Below are 19,711 nucleotides of genomic sequence, written 5' to 3' on the forward strand. Positions count from 1 at the left end.
TATAAATTGAGTTTATAAATACCTGCCATTCAATTATTAGTAAAAACAAAAATGCATTCTTTTCATAGGGTGATGAAATGAAAAAGATAGGCATGCAGCCCATCCCTATGATGGACCGGGACAAGAAGGATGAAGTTCCCCAGGGACAGGTAACTATGAAGTGAATTTAAGAGCTGGCAAAAACCTTAAAATGAAGCTTCTGGGTATCATTGGGGGAAAAAAATAAGAAAGATGAGGTTAAGAGAGAATTTTCTTAAACTCTCTAAATTTTAACTGTGTGAAATGAACTACTTATCTACATCTTTCCTTCTATATTTATTTATTTACGTCGCTTCTGCAAAAAGACAAATCTATCTGTCTGTCTGTCTACGTTCCACTGCACATTTCATTGTGTGCATACATATAATATATATATTGTGACCAAAGTCATTAAATAGATTAATAAATCCAGACATGCTGGATTCTTTTATTCTACAGTTTCTTGATTTAACTCTCTGTCTCTCGAGTTAAAAGAGCAAGGCTTTCCTCATGAAATTGTATACAATGACCTTCCTGACTTTATTAGGTTGAGATATCCCAAAGGAAAATCCAGTTATTTCAGGGGGTCTTGTCCTTTATGACACACTTCTGATTTGGTCAAAGTGTGCAAAGCAGACGTTGAATCATCTGAAAATCTCAGCCTAGTCTCTTGTGGCTTCCCTTGTGCTCCCAGGCCATTTCGCATTAAGAGATGAAGTGAATTGTGACCCATGCACACACACGTACCATGTTTATGTGTGTGTGTGTATATATATATGTATGTATGTACACACAAGGTACGATTAAAGAAGTTTCAACCATTGAATACCTACCTGGATATACTACAAGGATTAGTACCCTTTATATGCCACAATCATACGCTATTAAACATGAAAAGTAGTGTACATGTTGGTTTATCAAAATGTTGACTTCTAAATGAAGCAGCACCACACCTAAGTTCTAAGGAGTATCCCAGGTGTTTGAACTCAGACTGGGAGAAATTTATGAAACATTTGTCAGCTGAGAATAAAATATGGACACATCCTTATCTCCCAGCATCCAAGCAAAAATTGCAACAATAGAGGCATACTAATTTTAAAGGAATTCAAGTGGCATGATCACAAGTATACATTTTTCAGTTATGATGTTTGCTTTCATGTTTATGGCAGCTAATCAAGGAAAGCTGTCCACTGCTTCCCTGTCTGCTCCATGAAATCTCCCTGTTCAAGATGAATGGATTGCAAATGCTGTTGAGTAAAAGTACAGTATGAGATAAGACTCTCAGCATGTTCTCCAGACCTGGCCCCATGGGACTATGACCCGTTGTCCTATCTGAAAGGCTGCCTCTTAGGGATTTGCTGTGCCAGTTATGATAAAGAAGTCAACTGCTCTACTGGGCAAGACGAGCTAGATAAAACTTTTACAAATTCCATATTTACTTTTATTTTTTAAACATTTTTTAGTTTGTCATAAACAATCTTAATGTTAACATTTTCAGAAAAATGCTGTTGAAGTTAAATTGACTACATTTTAATGCAGTGGAACTGTGTTTGTGTGACTGTGCGGGTTTGTGTATATAAACCAATTTTTTTTTGCCTCCATAGTACAGTGGAACCTCAGTTCACAACCATAATTCGTTCCAAAACTTTGGTCGTAAACCGATTTGGTCGTGAACCGAAGCAATTTTCCCCATAGGATTGTATGTAAATACAATTAATCCGTTCCAGACCATACGAACTCTATGTAAATATGTATTTTTTTAAGTTTTTAAGCACAAATATAGTTAATTAAACCATAGAATGCACAGCGTAATAGTAAACTAAATGTAAAAACATTGAATAACACTGAGAAAACCTTGAACAACAGAGAAAACTAACACTGCAATAGTTCACGCTATAGCGCTACCAAACACTGGCTAAAAACACTTTTTTTTAATGAGTTTTAAGCACAGGGAAAAAAATGAACATTTGAAAAAATCCGTAATTTAATAAACTACCAAGAAAAGTAAAAACCGATCGCTGTAAACAGAAATGAAAACAAAATCAAGCCCAGTGCATTCTTTAACTGCCTTCCTACCTTATGCGTCCAGCCCTCTCTCTCTCTCTGCCTGTGTGTGTGTGTGCCGCGCGCTCTCTTGCTCGCTGCACAGGAAATGCACAGGGAGAGTCTGAACATGTGCAAACCAAAAGGGAAACTGGCTTGTTTGTATACCGAGTGTGTGGTTGTGAACCGAGGCAAAAGTTTGGCAAACTTTTTGGTCGTAAACCGATATGTACATGCAACGAGACGTTCGTGAACCGAGGTTCCACTGTATATGTAAAGTTTTTTTTCATATGAATTCCAGTAAACAGCTTCAGGGGCTAACACCCTGATCTTAATCATGTGCCATTGTTGACTTGTTTATTCTGTTTCTGCCACAGGTGGGATTCTATAATGCAGTGGCCATCCCCTGTTACACGACACTATCAGAACTGTTTCCTGCAGCCAGTCCCCTATTGCAAGCTTGCAGGTATGAGGTTGGGAATGTTTCTTATATGCGCAATGTTTATTACTATTTATTTTGTACCATGTCCTTTATGATAGACTGAGTAAGAGGTGGTGCAGATTATCAAGATGTGTAATCAGTGGAAATGTATGTTGTTTGTTCCAAACCTTTTTCAAGGGGTAGGGTGAGGGATCATTATTATAAACTAATATATTCTCCAGCCTGTCCTTAAAATGAGACAAAGACTGATATTGATATCTGCTTTGGTTTTATTGCCTTGTAAAACTGCTCATGGTAAATGGCACTTTAAGTAACCTAGAATTCTTTTGTTAAGCGTGTCATTTTTGTTAGTACCAGTTAAAATGGTGCCCAGTGTTCAGATAATAATTCCTTTGGCTGTTCTCTTCCACAAAGGCTGCTGCTCTCTGTGTCCTCCAGCCCTTATTCTATGTTCCAAGAATGCCGTTGTTTTAAGCCATCATGTCCTTGAACTACACGGAATGCAAACAAACCATCTGCAGTGATACGAGCAGCTTAGTAATGCGTCAGCATCAAGGTTCTGAGATGGAATTCATGGGCACTTGGCCCAGACAACTTGGAGCCGTGCTTGTGGAATCAGGAAGGGAAAAAAAATTAATTAGCATCTGCTAATTGCATTCAAGCACAATAAAAGATTGTGAAATAAAGACAATGAGCGGGCACTTGTGTTTTTGTATCTCATGCATTTAATTTCTTTCTTTTTAAATCTTGCACATTAAAGATTATATCATATTTATACTTACTAACTTTTAGTTCATTTCAGACTGTCATTCTATATCGGGGGCTTTGTTTGAAGAAATTATATTTATATAAAAAAAAAAAAAATAATGGATAGAAACTTTGTAATAAATCTGTGGTCCCCGCAGATTTCTAAGGTGATTCTGACAATTACACCAGCAGCCAGATGTGCCCGCTGCTAAAATTAATAGTATGTAGTGAATAGGAAGGTTTGCTGCTTACCTTATAAAGATACCATTATAAACAACAGACCCCGCAGTCCTTTACAGAAATAGAAATCATGCAGTATACATCCTGGGCACGTAAAAGTGACACTCTGGCAAAAGTAGACCATTCATTCCTAATCAAATTATCAACTGTTGTTCACTCATTGTATTCTTTTTCAGTAATTATTAGGATACTATCCACAATACAATAAATTAAAAAATATTTGATACCAGTAACAGCACACTGCACTACACTTGACTTATAGTTTTCATACTCTTTCTCTGTATTTTTAGCATTTGTTTGCTCAGAGGTCGATGCACTTACTGCTTCCTGAGCAGCTCATCTTTTCTCCACCCTAGCGGCCCGCTTCTTCTCTTCCTTCGTCTATATCTTTTCGCGTTAAAACTGATTAAGTCAGTGTTTGTGCAGCAATTACATTTTTCTTAATTTTTCACTTAAGCTGGCACTTAAGTCTTTAATTTGCCTCAAGAATGATTTAAGATATGAAGAGGTAGGGGAAGTGACGGCGAAGGTGATAGGGATAAGAACGCATGCGCTGCACGGCCGCCCAGCTGGCCACTGTTGAAAGTTGATTCTACAATAAAATAAAAATAAAAAGAGGAATAACCTTGGAGGTCAATCATAATCCCGAAAGCGGACAGTAGATGTCATGTAGTATATGTGTACCAAATTTTGGGTCAATAGGTCAAACAGCTTGTTAGCTGCAGGTGATTTAAAATCCTGGACAGACAAATGAACAGCCACGGTAGCGTATTATATGTAAAGATCTCTTGCCCTACGTGTTCCTTCAGTGCCTTTCTGCTGTATCCGCATGTGTCTCCTGAGTGCATTCTCGTAAAGCCTGCTTCTCTTTTTTCTGTGATAAATCATTTACTCAGTCCTCATACCCACGCCTGTAATAATTTCACAGAGGAGCAGTGTAATAATTTTATTAAATATTTCACCTCTAAGGTAGACACCATCCATTCCTCATTGTCTGTTTCCAGCCCTCCATCACTGGATGTTTCCATATCAAAGCCAATGGGCTGCCTCTCCAAGTTCTTCTGTACCACAGTTAAAGAAGTTGAGGGCATCATCCAGAGAATGAGGCCTTCAACATGTTCATTGGACCCTTTTTCTTTTCCTCTGGTAAAAGCTAATGTATCGGATTTAAGCCCTCTTATTGCTGATATCATTAATCGCTCTCTCCAGAGCGGCTTAGTCCCATTGTCCTTGAAAACCGCAAAAACATAGACCTCATTTAAAAAATCCTCTTTGGATCCTGAAGTGATAGCAAACTATCGTCCGATCTCCAACCTTCCATTTTTGTCTAAGGTTTTGGAAAAGGTTGTTTTGGTCCAGCTTCAGGATCACCTCAAAAAATTAAATCTGTTTGAAAAATTTCAGTCTGGTTTCCGATCTTCTCACAGTACAGAGACAGCCCTGGTCAGAGTCACCAATGACCCCCTGATGGCCGCTGACCAGGGCTCTCCATCACTCCTTATCCTCCTGGACCTCACAGCTGCATTTGATACAGTAGAGCATAATATTCTCCTCCATCGTCTCCACTATATAATTGGACTTTCTGACACTGCTCTGGAGTGGTTCGAGTCCTATCTCACAGATAGGGCTGAGTATGTGGCCCAGAGGGACGCTAAATCTTATACCCACACTGTCACCTGTGGGGTCCCACAAGGATCAGTCCTTGGGCCGACTCTTTTCAGCATCTATATGCTACCCCTGGGTCACATCATCGGCAGGCATGGAATTTCATTTCACTCTTATGCCGATAATATGCAGCTCTGTGTGAGACTTGATTCAACCTCCCTTACACCTCCATTAACTCTTTCCTCTTGCTTGGATGACATTGAGGCTTGGATGTCCAAGAGCTTCCTCAAGCTGAACAGCACCAAAACTGAAGCTCTTTTATTTGGTTCCCCCCATCAACTTCGTTCCTACGTAAATTGTATTTCCTTTTCTGAGCGTACCATTGCCCTCTCCCCTTCAATTACAAATTTGGGTGTCAAGTTAGACTCCCATCTGTCATTTGATACACATGTCCGTCACCTTTATAAAATTGCATTCTTTCATCTCCGAAATATAGTCAAACTCCTTCCCTGCCTCTCCCTCTGTGATGCTGAAATGCTGGTTCATGCCATTGTCTCCTCCAGGCTGGACTATTGTAATGCACTCCTCATCGGGATACCCAACAAGAGCCTTCAAAAGCTACAACAAATTTAAAATAGTGCTGCAAGAATCCTGATGAGGGTGCGGAAATATGAACACATTTCACCAATCCTTCGGTCTCTTCAATACGGAGGTGAATAGGGAGCCAATGAACACAAACTTTGTCTGCTTACTCACCAGTGTATACATGGAAATGCTCCACAATATCTTAAGGAACTCCTTATATTACAATCCACTACAAAAAACCTCCGTTTTGCAAATACCTACTGCCTTCGCCCCCCTATGACCAAAGTTCGAACAGTGGGTGACCGAGCTTTTGCGGTGGCTACTCCACGGCTCTGGAATGCCCTACCAGAGAGCCCGAGAACACAGCAGATTGTGGGCTGTTTTAAGAAAACAGCTAAAGACTTTTCTATTTAGGAAAGCATATTAACAAGAATGCTACTAATTATTGTTGTTTTATCTCTGTTTTTAACTTGTTTTGCCTTTGTTTAAACTTTTTATGTAGCACTTTGAGATTTACTACAAATGTAAAGTGCCCTATAAATAAAATGCATTATTATTATTATTCTCAGACTCTGTCATTTCGAGGTGCTTTGCTTGCCTTCTACCCGCTTTTGAATTTTCCGTTTTCAAAAGTGACTCTTGCCGTGCCCCTCTATACCTTTTCTCCTCTTTGCGTTTCTCCCACTCATATTTCCTCTTTCGATCGCGTCACCAAAGCCAAACTGACCAGTCAGATTGCTCTGAGGAACCAGACACACTTACACTCGCACACAGACATTAGAATTTTAATATCTAGTGAATAAATACACAGGAGTAGGGGTGATCAGTATACTGCTTGATCCAGTATACCAGATGAAATGCTTCTTAGAATATGGATTTCAAAAAATAACGTTTTACCAGTATGCTAAAAATGAGCAAAAAACTTTCACATACAGTATGTATAAATGTAAAACATGTTCGATCACAAAATGTACAAATCCCTGCAAGCAAAAGGAAGAAGGAAATGTTGGTGTATTAGTGTCGTTAAGGTGGGGTCTTTGTATGTAGACCTGTATGTGAAGTGTGCGTAATAAGTGAGGCTACCCCTTTAAGAATGAAGTGTGAGTGGTCATGTGTGGTACAGCCTGATAGGTGAGTTGATGCTGGCTCTGGCACCGGCACCCCCAAATCTGCTTTAAATTAGGTGGATTTAGCAATGTATAATTGTTTAAAACTGGCGGTTTGAAATGGAGAGGGAGGACAGGAATAATCTGTTTGTCATGTTTGCTTGGCAGGCTTATAAGTGGATGGGTGAATGAATAAGAAAGAAGCTGCTTGGTTCAAGCCAAAGAAGGAAATATCAAATCCATTTGATATAATTCTGAGCATTAATAGGAGTTTCAACATACTTTTGTTTTAAGTTAAAATACTGTATATGTTAGGGTGAAAAGTATATACACATCCATTATGTCAGTATCTACCAACACCATCAGAATTTTTATAGCTTGAATTACCTTCATGTTCACAACCCCCAACACAACAGCGACCTGACTTTTTATAGCCACTTCTGCATTCTCTTACTCTATGCTTCTTTACCACTTATTCTTTGGAGAGCTGGTGGTCATCTTAGTTGCGTTCTCCATCCCACCATAAAGTCATTGACACACCAGACTTTACATTAATGCTCACTTTGAACGAGTAAATTACGCAATGTTACCAGAACTTCAGCAGTAATAAAAATGTACAGTATATAAACAATTGTACCATAGCAAGCCCTTGTAATTTGTCTTGGATAAATGGATTTTCCAAATGTATAATATTAATAACTTTTTCGAGACAAATTCCATCAATCGGTGATCGATAATGAAAGTGGAAAACTCTGTTTTAGGTAATTTCAAATAACTCTGGTGGCTGAGACGGCCATGTTTTATGGCTTAAACTGTTGTCATGCTCTTCAGACCATTCATTGACCACTTGTGCCATGTGGATTTGGGTATTGTTGTGCTGGAAGATTCCACTTCCATCAAGACTGAAGTGTTTCACTACAGAATGAATGTAATCGCATAGGACTGATTTGCTTTTTTGAGATTAATTGTTGGCAAGGAATCACTCAGCATCTTACCACTCTCCCTTCTATATCATTGCATGGGGAGACTGGCCGTCAACTCAGGGCCATCAAGGCATAATGTAATCCCTCCAAGCCTATGTAAGTTGGAGTCTGTGATATATAATGCAAGTCATATGTGTAAATTCATCTATTTTTTCTTTTTTTGTTGTTGTCTTGATTACATTAATGAGGTTTCATTTTCCATTCAGTCAATTTTAAAAAAGTTTAGTTTTGGATGAATCACATGACTACAATCATCATGTCACAGAAGTGATGGTATATACCCTCGGTGGATAAACTAAGTCTTGATGAATCTTTAGCAAAGTTGGTGTAAAAGAAAAGTAGGCCCTTGCATCAAGTTTTCATTTTTGGTTTTGACACTCCTTCTGCCCCTGACTTTTGATTCTCATCTTGCCCTTTTAATTTCTGGTTGCCTGATTATTTTTGTTTTCTAAGTCCTGCTCGTCCTGTCTACAATTACGCCTGTGTGTCATCTCCTGGTCTTTCTCCTGCTTATCACAATGATTCCTGGACACTCGTGTGTCTGGTAACAGAGCAGTGTTGATTTCATTCTGTACGTTTTAGGATATTGTACATAAAAAAAAAACTTAACAAGTGAATCTGAGCTTATGATTTTTAAGGAAACAAATTTATGCTGTTTATTTTGACTTTAATTATGCTTAATAATTTAGGGCTTTGTCTCCTAGATTTTGGCATCTTTCAGCTTCAGACTTTGTTCTAGTTTTTTTATAATAATTGTCTCTTTCTACTCCAGGCCCTTGTTGCTGCCTTTTCACAGTAAATAGATTAGGGTTCATTCATACTTTTAAAAATAATTCCTTTTGTTTTAATGTAGACGTCATAAAAGGTGTACTGTATGTAACACTCCATTAAAATTGCTCATTATTCAGGACATAGGGTTAAATTAACTGATAGGATGCACATTTAAAACAATCAACGTGTCTAATAATTTAAAGTTATACTTGCTCTTATAATATTGCAAAGTAATGCTTTTTGAATACTCTCCCTTAAGTTAAATACACAAGAGAAAGGACATTGTTACTGTCTTGTCTCAGCCCTCTGCAGCACATTCCATGGAAGCTGACTAGACCCTTACCGTTTTCTCAACTCCCATCCCTCTCAGTCGGAAACATACAAAAAGAGACCATCTGGAAGGTGGCATTTCACTTAGACCGGGGCTTACAGCTAAATGGATGCACAAGAGAACAATAATAATCTATGTGCAAATTCAGAAAGTAAGGAAAGTAATAATCAGCCCAGACATCCTGCGAGAGACAATTTAATGTCCCACAAGACAAAGCAGTGAGACCAAAGGACAGCTGCTGTACAGACTTTTAAATGATCGACGCGCAGCATGACAAGTAGAACACGCAGCTCAGCAGCAGGAGCAGAAAGACAGCAGCTGATCCGTCCGCATCTCCTTAGTGTGTGTACACACACACATACACACTTATTGATGGAGCTCATAGTTAGATGATCCGAAAGCATATTTTGTGTTCTAGCGCCCCTGTGAACCTGTTTATTTAATTGCAACCCTTTCTGCTGGGATAAAAGATATTAAACCTTTGGGATTCTGCAATTTGACTCGATCATCATGTGTATATACTCTGTGTGTGCGTGCGTGCGTGCGTGCGTGCGTGCGTGTGTGTGTGTGTGTGTATATCTCTATATTATACTGTATAAAAAAATCCTGGGACGAGACAAGACTTTTTCAGAGAGAAAATTTCAACTCCCGCAAGACGAGACTTTGTGCCAGGAAATTTAACCATGCTCAAGGTCCACTCACCTCTCATTCGTGTGAATATTATTGTCAGACACAGTTCCTGTGCTTTAAATTCTTATAAGGTTGCAAGCAGGGGTGGAAATAAAAGACAAAGAGTAGAAGACAAAGTAGAACGTTGTAAAGAAGTTCAAAAACGTTGGTGCAATACACATGCAGAGCAGGTTAGAGATTATGAAAGTACTAAAATTCAAAACTCTCAGAAAACTGATAGTAAAGATCACAAAAGCGCTAACAAACGGAAATTATTACTCAGTGAAATGATGGAACAGTGAAAAGAGATCGAATATATGGACATATGTGATATGACAGAAGAATGTAGATATTCTTTGTCTTTAAAGTTTAAGTCGGAGACTTGTAGATCGTCTAATTTGTGTTGCCATCAGGGAAAAGTAGTGTTTTTTCCCAATGAAAAGACGTATCCGCGAGAAATAAAAGATTTGTTATTTGGTGAAAGTGAAATCCACAAACACTACAGGCAAAATATCCGCATCTACAATAATCTGTTCACGTTCGCATTATTCAATGCTCAAAACGTAGATTTACACGATTTAGGACCATACGCTATGAGAATCTGTGGTCCTGCAACAATTAAAGCTACTACAAGTTTAATTTCAAAGAAACCACAATTCGGTCAGGTTTACATTTATGATCACAGAGAAGTGATGCAACATAGAATCGAAAGAGTTAAACGATTGGATGTATTAGGAATTCTACAGCCAATAATGGATACAAATCCATACGTCCAAACCTATCACACTTTACACAACGTTTTCTTGGATTTCTATATGAAGCCAAAAGATCACGCTTGCATATATAATAAACCAACATGTGACGAATTGTCAGCGATAATAGTTTAGAAAGACAGATATCAAAGACAGAGTTGATATTTGTGTTTATCCAAAAGCACAGCGCAATTCGTCGCAAGCGGCAGATTCAGGAAATGACTAGTGCGTAGGGCCCGCACAGGGGTTGGCGAGCGAAGCCAGAAGGGGGCAGAGCCCCCCGTATATATATCTAGTGGCTGGCGCGTGGCGCGCCCTGGGGAGGGTGTGGACTCACAAAGCAAGCAGGGGGCAAAGCCCGCTAGTCTATTATATGAAAAAATCTTGGGTCGAGACATGATCATCTCAGAGAGACACTTTGACGTCATGTGAGACTAGACATTACAACCTTAGGAAGCAAGACCCATGAGACGGTGACTTTTGCACGTCACGCCCTACTTACAAACAATTTAAAACAAGGTTATGGACATCTAACCTCGCAGTTGTTGGAATGCTTTTGGCAGACACACTTCATGTGCTCCCAGCTCTTAAAAATGTTATACATTCTAGATGGCACGTGAACGACTAAGCGAAGAAGAAAGAGCAGCATGTCGAAAAGAGACATGAAAGTGTTGGGGAGAAAAGAAGGCAAAAAAGGATGCACAAGAGAACAATAATAATCTATGTGCAAATTCAGAAAGTAATAATCAGCCCAGATGTCCCACGAGAGACAATTTAACGTCCCACAAGACAAAGCAGTGAGACCAAAGGACAGCTGCTGTACAGGTTTTTAAATAATTGACGCGCAGCGCGACAAGCAGAACACACAGCACAGCAGGAGGAGCAGTAAGCAAGCAGGTGATCCGTCCGCATCTCCAAAGCATGCGTTCAGCCACCCCCTCCACAACGCGAGCAGCATAGATGTGAAGTGGCTGGCGCGTGGCACACCCCGGGGTTGGGGGAGGTGTGGTGGGCATGTATATATGTATATGTGTGTATATATATATATATATATATATATATATATATATATATATATATATATATATATATATATACACACTTATTGACTTAGCTCAGTTCAGTTACTTTGTCAGAGTTACACCTCTATCAATGATCACCTGGGAAAAACACATATAAACAAGTGATAATAAAAATAAATGAAAACTGTTGGTGCATTTAGTTGGAGCTCATGTGCAGTACTCCAGTCTTCGATAAAACATAGGAATCTCGCACTTCTACCCTGGAAATGCTGATTATTTTTTCATTGTAAGTGATAAATGAAAAAACTACACTTTATTAATTTGTTTTAGCTAGCAAATTCCAACAGGTCAGCCATCCACCGTTTTTCCCCCCAAGGCTGAGGTTCCTTTTCATCCACATTCAGTAACCAACCCGGTCAATAACTCCATACACTTAAAATGAACATGAAAAAACACCTTTTACAAACTGTCTCTCCCAACTCTAATACAGGTTTTCTTTACTTTCTTTTTCTGATTTCTCCACCTTTTTTCCTTATTCTTCATTTCAAACTCTATACCATCTTTCTATGCCTACAGGCCATCCTTTTTTCTTTTTGTTTCCCTTCTGCTTTTCATAGGGAAAAAAAAAATCTCACAGGATAACTAAGAGCGTGCTATATTTTGATTGGTAGCAAAGAGCACCAATTACATTTCTCTCTGTGTCTGCTTTTGAATAATAATAATGGTGTGTTACTGAAGCTAACTTGTAAGTTCACCAGTAGGGCTCTACCTCTACATGTATATTAAGTAAGCCATTCACATAAAGGATAAAATATACTGTAAATCCAGATTAATCCGCTGACACAAATTCAATTTTACTTCAATTGACAGAGTTAAAAATGAATGTGCAAATAGATGAATTGCAGTTCTTTCAATAGGGGGCATCTTGTAGAGGTTTCTCTTTTCTAACATTTTTGTTCTACTTCTTTTTCAGGGATAACCTCAGTCAGTGGGAGAGATTGGTTCGAGGGGAGGACACCTCTGTGTGGATTCCATCCCAGTCTGTCACTGCTGACTCTCCAGAGACCGTTCCTGTGAAAATAGATAATTAAAACGGAAGATGACAGCCAGAGTATGACAAGTTCCAAAACGGGGGACTCCCTCAGTTCCTGCTTTAGTTCCAAATAGCGAACGCAGCAGACAGAACACTGATGAGCAAGGTGAAATAACACTCCAAGTTACCTCATTGGGTGATGGAAGCCTTTGAACTGAAGGCATCACCAGGAAGAGCAACTTTAGGAACTGTGAAGAAGTAAAACGGAACTCATAATCGGATTCTGCCATGTTCAGTTATGGTAGTTTGAAGAGAGGTTTGGATTTTCTTTTGTTTTTTGTTTTTTTTTACCTTTTTTTGTCTGGTCTGCATTTGCTGAGGCCTTAATTTCAAACTCTGACCAAGACAGGTACTTTTATGTCTTGCTTCTTGCCGTCTAGGGGATTTACTTATGGTATCTGGAGGATACTTTTTTTCCACGCTGCTGTTGGCTGGACACTAGCAGTGCAAGCGAGACAGACAATGAAGCCAGAAAGATGACAAGATGACGCACTTAAAACAGTGCCAAGGTTACTGTATCTGTAATCTATGAAAGAGAGATGGTAGAGGGAAAACTTTACTTGAATAAAACACAGCCTATTATTGTTAGGGGGGTGAATAAGTGTCTGGGAATGAGGGAATGAAATCCGCACTGCAGATGGACAGGACAGAACTGCTAGGCCTGTTGCATCCTTACTTGCTGGGAATGAGTACAACGCTGAGGGCTGCTTTACATCATTAAGGTGTGCTTTTTATGTTTATCAGCCAAACAAGTAGTCGGCATATATCAGTACGAAGTAGTCATGTTCACAGGAGCTGAAGCGGCTCCATGGAAGTTCCCTAGTGTGATCCAGCCATTGTTTTTGGGTGCGGGATTGCTATCTCTCAGCCCGATTAGCATACCCTTGGGTTTAGTCCTGTACTTCCAATGGTCGCTCCACATATTGTATGGAGAGGCTTTGGAAAGAGGGCTCTGTGCTTCCCACATCTGGGAGTTTGACTGCAGACGGTGGGAAAAGTGGACAGGAGGGAGCAGGTGCTTCCGCAGTGCTATGCGCAATATTAGTCTCGGAGGTAATAAACTTTTTAAATACCACTTGAGTTAAATTTGAAAAGAAAATTTTCCAAAACCGAGCAATGGAACAATGCCCCTCACATGTCAAGTGTCCTAATGGAGTAGGTTGGCTGAGAAATTGAAGGGCTATATTTTTGGTATCTTCTCATGAGGTGAACTAAATTTTGGCAGGAATTTTTTTTTTTTTTTTTTTCGGTACGGATGCCAAACTTGGTGAAGTGGGTGGGGGTGGTTTAGAATGCACTATTCTGACATTGATGAAACTATGCATAAGCAATTTATTATAAAATAGATTGCTTTTTATGGCATCTACTGAGATTTGTCATTACCTACTTTTGCACATACCAAAACGAATCACGCTGGAGTACAGGCTGAACTCGTTCAGGTTTTGTTTGCCTTTTTTGAATGATCTTTGCATGCAAGCAGTTGCTCAACAGTTTCACTCCATTTGCAGATCACAAAGCTCAAGGCAATCTGGGATTTTAAGCTACTGATAGCCGTAGAGGGTAAAGATTACACATTGTTTACAACTGGTTTTATCCAAGCCCTGAATAATCTAATGTAATATTTTCTTTTTTGGTAGTTAATTAGATACCTAATCCAATTCTATTTTTGATAAGTTATTTATGAAATATTATGCTTTCAAAAGGCTAGTTTCAAACTCCCCGTAATGAATAAATTATCACCCTACAGTTGTATTATAAAGACCAATTTCTTCATTTCTATTAGTCCTGTCATATCTAAATACATATTTTTGCACTGGTATTTTAAGAACTGTGTTGGAGTTTTAATGCTGTTAAGCCTCAGTAGAAAATTGGTAGAGCTGCTGGTACAACATGGTCTAAATACATTGGGGTGCTGAACGCAGGTGAAGGTGGTGACCACAGAGTCTGCAGTGGTAATAAACCAGAGCAGCATCATAAATGGAGTCCTGGCTTTGGACCCCGGCTCGGTGTCCTGTGTGGGTGCCACTCGCGTGTTCGCCTCAGTTCAGTCACATCCCAGTGCCGTGTCATAGGTGGCCTAGCGACTTTAGCAAAATGTCTTAGTGACCGTCTGCCATCTCTGCCAATGTGGATTCCTGCCTTGTGCCCAGTGCAGCTCTCACAAGTCTGTATTGAAAATGAATATAATGAATGACGTTCATCTAAAACACTCTTTTATATTTCCTCCATCATTTTTAGAACAATAGAAACAAAATAAAAAAGTTCATGGGTGGCACGGTGGCACAGTGATAGCGCTGCTGCCTCGCAGTAAGGAGACCTGGATTCGCTTCCCGGGTCCTCCTTGTGTGGAGTTTGCATGTTCTCCCCGTGTCTGCATGGGTTTCCTCCCACAGTCCAAAGACATGCAGGTTAGGTGCATTGGCGATCCTAAATTGTCCCTAGTGTGTGCTTGGTGTGCGTGTGTGTGTGTGTGTTTGTGTGTGTGTGCGCGCCCTGCCCGGGGTTTGTTTCCTGCCTTGCGCCCTGTGTTGGCTGGGAATTGGCTCCAGCAGACCCCCCGTGACCCTGTAGTTAGGATATAGCGAGATGGATGGATAAAAAAGCTCAGTTATTTTAAGCTTAAGCTAACGTCACCTTTTTTATTGCTGTAACTTCACCAAATTTGAGACAATCACTTTAGTTTAAAATTATTAATGATTATGTAATCCAGTAACATTCTGCACTGCACATTACTGTATATCCTGTAATAGTGTGGCATGGTGGCACATCCTTGGCTTGAATCCCATGCCAGGTTGTTTTCCAAGCCGAGTACACACGGCCTCCCCATATCTCTGCGGTTTTTCCTCCCACAGTTCCAAAGACTCGCTGGTTAGATTGATTGCCAATTCCAGATTGGCGCTGTGTAGATGTGTGTGGCCCTGTGACCCAAAGCTGCTTTCAGCCTTGCACCCTGTGCTGCTGGGATAGGATCTGACCTCATGCAGGTCTGAGAATGTTATGGCTATCCAATAGTTAGTGAATTTTGAATGTTTTTCATTATCACTAATATTTCTCCAATCTTCATACCGTATCCATTTGTCCAGTCAGTCTCTGGGCTGGCTGGCTTTGTCCATTGCAGGATCGTCAGGAGTCGAAGCTGTTCTCATCTTGGACAACGTAGCAGGCTGTTAAGTTAAATCTGGAAATTTCTGAATATTAGTATTGGTTTTCAAATACAGATATTTAAGGCAGCGTTGTTGTTAGCCGAGGAGACACATTAACTGATCTACCGTGTGATGGTTGGATTGAGAAGAACCATACTTTGGGACCTGGCACTGGCATGCTTTATAAACAATTTATGTCTGTCTGGACTATCAAAGTTGCTGCACAAAGCACATATTTCCCTTTCAGCAACATCTGTAGATATGAAAATATGGCTGACCAGTGACATGCTTTATTTTCTGTGATTCTGAAAACTGCACCAAGTAGGCACACTACCGTGTCAAACGGAGCTCGGCAGTGCTGCTTCCTGTGCATCGGTTTGTGTCCGTCTGTCACACAATTACTCACAAACCGCCAGAACCAAAACCTTGATCTCGGTCTTAATCGAAAGCTTATGACATGATACGCGTTGGTAAAGCAAAAAAAAATATGGCTAGCGGCAACCTCTGAAAAAGTTGTCAGGGTTTGTGTCAAACTGATCGAGAAAATGACATGGCAGGAAAAAAAAAGAAGAAGAGCAGGGACATCTGCTAAGTGTGAGGCAAATTGCAGAAGCCGATTATATTATAGGAAGAAGAAGAAGAATGACAGCCCTGGAATCGCATTGTGATGTGGAATCCTGGTGGTACCTGTGAACTACTGGGGCGAACCTTGATCTTGGGAGGACCAAAAGTCGGCTTGTTTCCTAGTCTGGAACAAGAATATTAGCAAATTTACAGGGTTACAGTGTAGGACGCACACAAAGGTAACTGAAGAAGCCACTGGATGGAAGTGCAATGATTGCCATATAATTGCTTTTTCCTATTGGATGTGTTAGAAATGCAAAACATCCAGTGGATCACATCAGATATGAAATGCACAACCTCCCAAAAGAATGGCATCAGATGGAGTCCCATTTCCACATTTCTTTCTAAATATATTTGATATCAACGGTCCTCCTGGCTGCTAATGACTTGAATCGCACCGACACGACAGCCATGGCCTCGTCGTTTTTGTTCTCTCATAGATGCCAGCGGCTTGGAAAGCCTGGGCCTGCCTGTTGTGTGGTGTTCTTGCACTCGGCTGCAGTCGATTAGTGCGCATCTCCAGCAAAGGCAGCATTGCAAACCGCGTTCAAAAATGGTAAGAAACCCTTTAATTGGACTACAACTAAATAGAAAAAGTTGAATGTATTGATCCAGTGATAGGTGGAAATAGCTCTGATTGGACAAAAAATAACTTTTAGAAGATTTACAAACTCACTTGGCAATTTTTTTTTTAAGTGGCGGCCGAGATTTTTGAAAGCTGCAAGTCTACTGTAAAATTGTAGGAAATCCATCCTAAAATCTTAGGAATTGAATAAGACCATTCAGCCAGCACAAGAGGGTGTCAGATGTTAACGTAAAGGGGGGGGGGGGCGCTACTCTTTATCACAGTATCTTGTTTATTTATTATTTTTATTTCTTCCAAAATAAGCAAATTAACTTGACGTTGGTGAATTGTGACTTCCCAGAAGCTCCACTCTTCAGTTTTGCTCTACCACAACCCAAATACAGAGATGAGAACAAGGGAGTGTAAATCGGAGGGACGCTCTGCTTCACGGGGGCACTCGGCTAGGGGTCTCGGGCAGGCACAAGGGATGAGGCAGACGGGGTGCTGGTGACGCTTGCAGTCCTGGATGTGCGCATTTCAGACGTTCAGAACAAATCATCGTAGACGTGTATGTGCTTAGAGAACAAAGGGGTACGTTTGGGTATCCAGAGCTTGCAGCGGACTTTTTCCTCACAATAAAAAGTGATTCAGGGTAGAATATAAAGTCCTTTGTTATTAATTTAAAAAAAGAAATACGCAGTAAGAGTTTTTTTTTTTTGTTTGTACAAAATATTTATGCAAGTGCAATAATTTGAGATGTCTTAATAATTACATTTATAAATTATACATATTGTATATGTTGTGTAAGAGGTTTTCCATGTATTCATTTACAGTCTTTGTATTTAAAGAGATACACTTATGTTTGTACTATAGAGCATTGAACCATTTATTATTAGAGTTGTAAATAAATGCACAAACCAAGCTGCCCAGTTTTACCGAGTGCGTCTTCCCTCTTTTGTCGTCTCTCGGTCTTCCTCTTGTGTCTTCACTCAATGGTATCGTCTGATGTTTTGGTTCATTTTTTCATCTGGTTTAGTATGGTTGTCAGAACCCGAGCTCTACTTCCTTTTTCTATTGTCCTGTACAGCAGAATGGAGGTCAGATGTCAGGCTGATGTCGTATTCTCTTCCATTACCAAGCCACACTTCCAAAATAAATCAAAAACTTGAAGGGATATTTAGCAAAGGAAACTGTGCGCTGCATTATCACAGACACTTAAAATAACTATGGACGAGCGAGGGTACCGAGTATCTTCTGGAAAGTCGATGTTGCTGCCTCCTTAACGTTTTGTGCACATAACCTGTGGCTTTTGTACGCTCGTCTTCTGACCAGTCTGTAATTAGAAGGACTTCAAGGAGTGTCGGACTTTGAGAAATCAGTTCTGAACTTGTGAGGCTCACCCTAAAGGTGCACTCCACCCAAAACAGACGTTTTTATGTTACTTACCCCGTGTGTTTTGTAGTGGTGGCCAAGAAAATGAGTGAAGATGGGACACCTGACCGGCGAATGAGGGGGACAGGCGCATCGTCAACTCCACACTTCAGTCCCACGCGTATTGTGTTTCCTTTTTATGCTCTGTGCCAATTCTTTCAGAAGCATCGATTTACCAAAAAACGCCTGCGTTCTGCACGTTGTACAACTGGACGACTGACGTAGATTGTGTGACACGAGTAACGTGAGGTTTTGTTGTTGCTTCTTGTTTCATTTTCTGCTGCAGTCCAATGATGCCCACCATTCTAGCATTTTTTTTTTTTATCACCATCAAAATTTAATTTTTCTCTTTCATTGCTACAAATCACATGGGGTAAGTAACATTTAAAAAAATATGTCCTTTAATGTATACTCCCGTCGGTATGAATATAACAAAAGGCATTTTTCAGAAAAAAGGAGAAATGGACATCAAAGGAGAAGGTGAAGAAAATCACTGCAAGTGCACAAGGACCACATACTGTGCAGTCCGGGCCCACCACGCATTCAGAAGAGGCCTGCTTGGCCTGACGTATCCCCCAGAAAGCCATAATGAACAAAAAAAGCCGTTAACCAGAAAGCACCTCTTCCTACTAAGGACTGTGGAGATCTGAAGCAAACTGCAGAGTCGCACAGCTGAGCGGAGGACCCTGACAACTCGACCAAACAACATCTGGGCGAGAAACTCACTGACCACACGACCTGGAAGGAGCAAATGGGCTCCTCTGTTATTTGTAAGCCACCTTATACGGTGGAGTTAGAAAAGTATTCGGACCCCTTCACTTTCTCCACGTTTTAATTGGATAAATTCACCATTTTTGCCCCCATGTTCCCATTCTACACCCAATAATCCATAATGACAACGTGAAAACATGTCTTCAAAAGGCATACAAATTGTGGCGGACAGCCGGAGCCCTTAACCTGCCTGGATGCCCCGATTTTTGAAAGGAGTGGGGGAGAGAGAATTTTCAAGATCATTTCTCCTTTGGACCACCATAGGGCAGCCCCCTTGGTTTCCAGCGGGGCCACAGGTCCCTAATCATAGAAGCTCAACGCCGTCAGAGCTCATGGCCACCGCTAGGGGGCGCATGGATGTTTTCAGGGCCCTTATTGGCAGCACTTACGCCACACTAGCTTGTTGGGCACCTGGAGCCGTCCCGGGTGCCCTATAAAAAGGGGGCAGTCGCCAGGAGTCGTGAGGAAGAGGACAAAGCCTGTCTGGAGGATTAAAGGTGGCGATGAAGGGGACTGTGTTGGTGATTTGTGCACTGCGTACATAAACTGGGTGCTGTGCGCCTAACCTGTGTCCTGCCTGTCTGTGTCAGGGTCAGGGCAGCTGTACGCGCCTTGGGCTTCACAAAATATATCAAAAACTGAACTCTCTCCGGTATATATGGTGAGTATTCAGGCTCTTAATTCAGTACTTTGTAGAAGCTCTTTTGTCAATAATTACAGAGTCCGATTTTCTTGGGAGTGGCACAGTGGTAGCGCTGCTGCCTCACAGT

The 19,711-nt window shown here is 40.5% G+C and overlaps 2 protein-coding genes across 3 annotated transcripts in view; one reads left to right on the forward strand and one right to left on the reverse strand.

Annotated features, from left to right (window-relative positions):
• The window catches only part of pde10a (phosphodiesterase 10A), a 357,319-nt gene extending 342,693 nt beyond the window's left edge, over positions 1–14,626 (forward strand). For both annotated transcript variants that reach the window (XM_051919349.1, XM_028820278.2), the window contains exons 20-22: positions 69–149; positions 2,439–2,527; positions 12,288–14,626. In XM_051919349.1, the coding sequence (XP_051775309.1) occupies positions 69–149; positions 2,439–2,527; positions 12,288–12,405 (288 nt within the window). In that variant the 3' untranslated portion in view covers positions 12,406–14,626. The remainder of the gene's footprint in view (positions 1–68; positions 150–2,438; positions 2,528–12,287) is intronic.
• Positions 1–19,711, reverse strand: part of LOC114666111 (protein quaking) — a 1,435,209-nt gene that overhangs the window by 667,912 nt on the left and 747,586 nt on the right. The gene's annotated exons all lie outside the window — the stretch shown is intronic.

The sequence above is a fragment of the Erpetoichthys calabaricus genome, chromosome 15 (genome assembly GCF_900747795.2).
Source record: "Erpetoichthys calabaricus chromosome 15, fErpCal1.3, whole genome shotgun sequence".
In the NCBI taxonomy this organism is placed as follows: Eukaryota; Metazoa; Chordata; class Cladistia; order Polypteriformes; family Polypteridae; genus Erpetoichthys; species Erpetoichthys calabaricus.